Source organism: Palaemon carinicauda, chromosome 16 (assembly GCF_036898095.1).
Source record: "Palaemon carinicauda isolate YSFRI2023 chromosome 16, ASM3689809v2, whole genome shotgun sequence".
Taxonomy (NCBI): Eukaryota; Metazoa; Arthropoda; class Malacostraca; order Decapoda; family Palaemonidae; genus Palaemon; species Palaemon carinicauda.
In genome coordinates, this window is record NC_090740.1 from 73,543,144 (window position 1) to 73,548,143 (window position 5,000).

At 31.2% G+C, this 5,000-nt stretch overlaps 1 protein-coding gene across 4 annotated transcripts in view; it reads left to right on the forward strand.

Moving 5' to 3' along the window:
- LOC137655771 (A-type potassium channel modulatory protein KCNIP2-like) overlaps window positions 1-5,000 on the forward strand; it is a 1,424,523-nt gene that overhangs the window by 1,370,282 nt on the left and 49,241 nt on the right. For 3 of the 4 annotated variants that reach the window (XM_068389903.1, XM_068389904.1, XM_068389901.1), the window contains one exon: window positions 2,582-2,697. In XM_068389903.1, coding sequence (XP_068246004.1) covers window positions 2,582-2,697 — 116 coding nt within the window. The remainder of the gene's footprint in view (window positions 1-2,581; window positions 2,698-5,000) is intronic. The other variant, XM_068389902.1, reaches the window with a different exon arrangement.

Below are 5,000 nucleotides of genomic sequence, written 5' to 3' on the forward strand. Positions count from 1 at the left end.
AACATAACTACTAAGTTTGATCAAAACCAGTACTACAGTTTTGTGTAAAATACTCACAAACAAATAAATGAACTAAGAAACACATGCCATGGGTGAATACATACCATTTGCAGATTTTGGCGAAGGAAATTATAGAGTTTGCGTAACTCTCAGAATAAAAAGAATTATCATGATAGTTTTTATATTGGCATGTCATATCTACTTTACCATTATGCTCATATTGCTTTGACTACTCCTTGTTGTAGGGTTACATCAACGTGAACTAACGCTGATCCTCCGTATCTATGCTAATCATAATATCTTAAAAGATTTTTATCCATTCCAGAAAAATTGTATCTTTCCATGTTTCACTCCACAAGTATGAAATGACGTTAATTATCTTAACATTCCCGTAAAATTTATCCTTTTACCATAATCACTGGAGTACATTAAATAATTTTTTTCGGTATTGTTCAAACCTTAAACCTATACAAAGATAATTCAATTCCAGAATATCTTTTACTAAAGTTGTTTTACATTATGAACTACTATATAGTTTGTACTAAACTCTCATTTATCCCAGATCTATTTGGAGTTTCTGTCAGAATCAGGGACAACGAAAACCTGCTAACTGTGATATAGTGAGGAATGTATCTCTAAATTGTTAAGCCTCTAATGGTAAAATCAGCTTGGCTTAAGTCTTGTACCTTCTGGAAGATATTGAAACTGTATATCAATTTAAAAAAAAAAAAAAAAAAAAACTACGGGTAGCCATTACTTCATCATGAATTTAGCATAAAACTTAAATATATATTTGCCGACTCACATTCAAGAAATATCATTAGATATATCGTTGATGACCAATCATAGATTTAGATATCCGTAGAGAAATAGTGATACACAAAAGAACAATAACTGATTTTAGCTGAACTTTCTTTTCTTTGGCAGAGTGTTATATATAGTTTAAATTTGTATATATTATGTTATAGGGCCTGTGAGAAAGGTTTATTTTGACATAATGAATATTAATGTTAATATAAAAACATTGTAATGATTTGTAAAACAAGAGCCTCCGGAAATTTCTCGAAATTTTTCGACGTCTACAGCTTTGCTCATTGCGTAATATAGTTAGCCCTGGATGATCTGGTATTTCATAGAAAACGTCTCTGTTGAGCATAAAAAGAGCCTAAAGCGTTTTATAGAGGTGACTTGCTTCATCTATCTCTGAGTTAACAACTGCGTTTGTGGAGACATAATTTGTGACGTCTGTTGTAACGCTGCTAATTTACAAAAGAAATTAGGATATCTAGGAAGACCGGATATCATCAGAGGCTGTGACCCTGATTACCATCTTTAACATTTGAACTGCGTTCTGGAAACTTGTTCTGGAAATATGTCATTGACCTTCTGAATTCTTCGTACTTTATCCTCATCTGAGTCTCAAATCATAGAGACTTAGAAACCGAAGACCTAAATTACTTTCCCAATTTGTGCAAACTATTATTATTAGGTGAACTGTGACTATTTTATGGAACTTGTAAAATATTGTAAGTATCATCATTAATCCTAAACATAGTAATTGTTATATGTTTGTTAGATACCATTTTCTCTCACTGTCACGGTCATGTTATGGTTTATGCAAAATCAGTTAGTAAGGGAATAAAACATTACAGAATAATTTTTGTATCTAATTTCTGATATAGTTAACCTCTATATATCTATTGTCTAACCATAGATATTTTCTTGGTAAAATTATTGTAACAACAAATACTTCTATATACAATTAAAGGACTCATTAAAATGTAGATTTATTCCTACTCTGGTTCTATAATTCACAATCATAGTTTCTTTTTACTAATCAGTATAAATAATAATACTAATTCCCTAATATCGCAAGAGGGTCTGCCCCTCTCTTTTATTCTTCTTCTGTACTTCTCTTTCTCCCTACTTCCTTAATCTTTCCCATCCCGAGTACCTGCCTGCGAGCTATAAACTGGATTGTATCCAGGGGTATTCTTCCTTTCCCCATTTTCCCCACTTCCCTATCCATATTATTATTATTATTATTATTATTATTATTGTTATTATTATTATTATTATTATTATTATTATTATTATTATTATTATTATTATACCTATAGTTTCTTTAAACTGCAGTATATGACGTGGGGAAATACTATTATTCTTTGGTTTTGCTGACTAGTTTTGAATACACTATGCCCTATCATATCATCTTCATACGTAGATTAACTGTTTCGTGAGCAATAAACAATTAACATTTTAAGGGATTAGTTTAATAAAGTGTCCTCATATTTCTACGAAGTGAATTGATAGATGCTTTGCTCATGTAAAAAATCACCATCACCATGGTTTTGTTGGGCAGATATAACTAAATACTTTTTATACTGATATTTTTTTCTGAACAAGTTTAGGAATTATCAAAGACAAAATGTAAAATATCAAGTTTCTTATTTCTTCAAAATATATTTAATAGTCCTTAAAATCCACACTGACCACACAAAGCTGAGTCTTGGATACGTGAATATTTACTTCATTTCAAAAAGCACTAAGCTCTTTGATTTAATATATTTCCATTGAACAGGTACCGAGGATTCAAACAGGAGTGTCCGACAGGGGTCATATCAGAGGAGACATTCAAGACGATCTATGGCAAATTCTTCCCTTTGGGAGGTCAGCCGGAAGATGGATCAGGAAGAAGTAAGCTGGACATTCCACCACTAGTCAACTGTCCATTCCTATATCCTTGCTCAGTAAATCCTCAATTGCTGCCCTACGCTCAAAGACCAAAATTCAAATTTGGATATTTTCAATATTATTTATTGCTGTTATTTTGCTCTTATCAAGATGTCAATTATATTATAGAGAACGTATCCTTATTACAATCAACAATCAATAAATCATTCATAAAATATTGCAATGTAATTTAGGCATGAATCTAGTTTTACCAGATATCATAGACCTTTGTTTAAAACATTATTAATAAAGTTCAGTGAGGAATTATTGCATTCTTATGGTATAGAAAAATATTTGAAATTAAAAACAAGTAATTCTGTTAAAGATATTTTGTTTAAATCTACTTCAAGGAATAAGAAAACTTTTTCTGGAGTATATACGATTTATCTGATCATCAAGAAAATTTAGTATCATTTAACGAATGTTCAACTTATAAGTATCCAGTTAATTCATGTATTATACAGAAAAGTCCAGTAAAATCACTGTTTTGCGAAGACAAAGATTTTTCAACCGTTTTATATAACAAGTCTGGTCTTTCTTCATAATGTCAAGATATTTAACATTTACACAGTTAGTTTTTTTCTTTTTCTTTTTTTCTAGTGAGATTAGAATAAGTAGTTAATAATAAAACATTTTGTTAATGTCGTGTGTCTTGAGTAAGATTGTTTAAACAGGCCGAATCCATTTGAGAGAGACGGCCATTCATATCTTTCAATCCTGAGTGGTGGAATCTTCAGCAGCGTTGACGATGCATGCGCGGTAAAATCTGGTCTTTCATCTGTGATGTCTTTTATGTTCCCAAAGATCGTTGTAGATCACATTTATCGTGTCTTTAAGGGGATCTGAAGTTGCAGAGTTCGTGATTCAAAATTCCAATGTTGTTAAATTTTTTCTCCTTCCTATTGCAAATAAATCTTTGAAATATGAATGACGTTTAAAGACATTTAAGCAGATGGGAGACCCTCCCTCACTCTATCTATTTCAAGTGACCAGCTATTGCTAATGCTTCTGTTGATGCTGCCTGGAAGAGTATGTGAAAACCTTCATTTTGCTGTGATTTCTTGTGTAAATCTCTTGTGTGCATCTCGCTGGGCTTTATTTGCTAATCCTGTTTTGTAATTCCGTGTACACACAGTTCATCTAATTCTAAACCTAATTTCACCCTATGCATAATTTAAAAAAAAAAAAACTTCTTTTGATTACAAATTCCGTGATACAAATTCCCTGAAGAAAATTAAGATAGAAAATTTGTTAACTTATGACCAAGCTGCTAGTCCCAAAATCTTATAAACATGATATCTTCAGTTTACAGCTAATCTAAAAAGAACTTTTAACGAAATACAATTATTTTTATTAAGGATTGTGAATAAAATATGCACTTGATACTACCATATCTACAGAGTTCTAGTAAGTGGTAATTCCTGCAAATTTGCATTTCTTGTTACTGTGTGGTTTTGTGACCCTTCAGAATAACCAAATATGACACTTGCCCACTTTGTTAGTCCTTCTAATCAGCGACTATTTGCTTTTGTACTATTACAGAAGTTTCCATGGAAACTTAAGGTTTCACAAAGTGGTGGACTTACATGCTTTTTCATGGTCTGTGGGACATACCAAGTCACTGCATATTCACTTCTGTGCAACACGCTGATATATCAAGTGTTATTTCATTTTGATATTTACATTAACTTGATGTTGTTTTGTGTAAATTTATTGCATTTCTGTATCAGGTTGATCATAACATTAATTACTCAACCAGAACACTTGTCTTATCTATCAAATATAAACATCTCGGTTGCTTTGATTTTATAAATATCAATAACCCTTTGTACATAATACAAACCATGCTGCTAGACCCTAATCACTCACTACCTAAATACCAATCCACTTCACATAATCTAGGATATTTGCTGTACAGTAGATTTTACAAACACTTTTACTTTGAAAAATGTAGTTTGTTGCATAAAATAGGTTAAGATTGATTTTTGAATGAAACTTCATCCAGCGAAATCAATTGAGTTTTAACATGTTTACACTATTGATAATTAATATATATTCAATACAATAGTAATTTAATCTGATTAAACAAATTGATTGAATAAGACACTGTCCCAATTACCTATAAAAAGCTCTAAGAATCTATTTTCAAATGGAATAGTATCCAGAGAATCCTGCTGTATTTTAGCCCCTTTACACTATTCACAATTGATACAGATTCAATACAATACTCTTTTAATCTAGTTAAGAAGACTGAATGAATTAGAGGC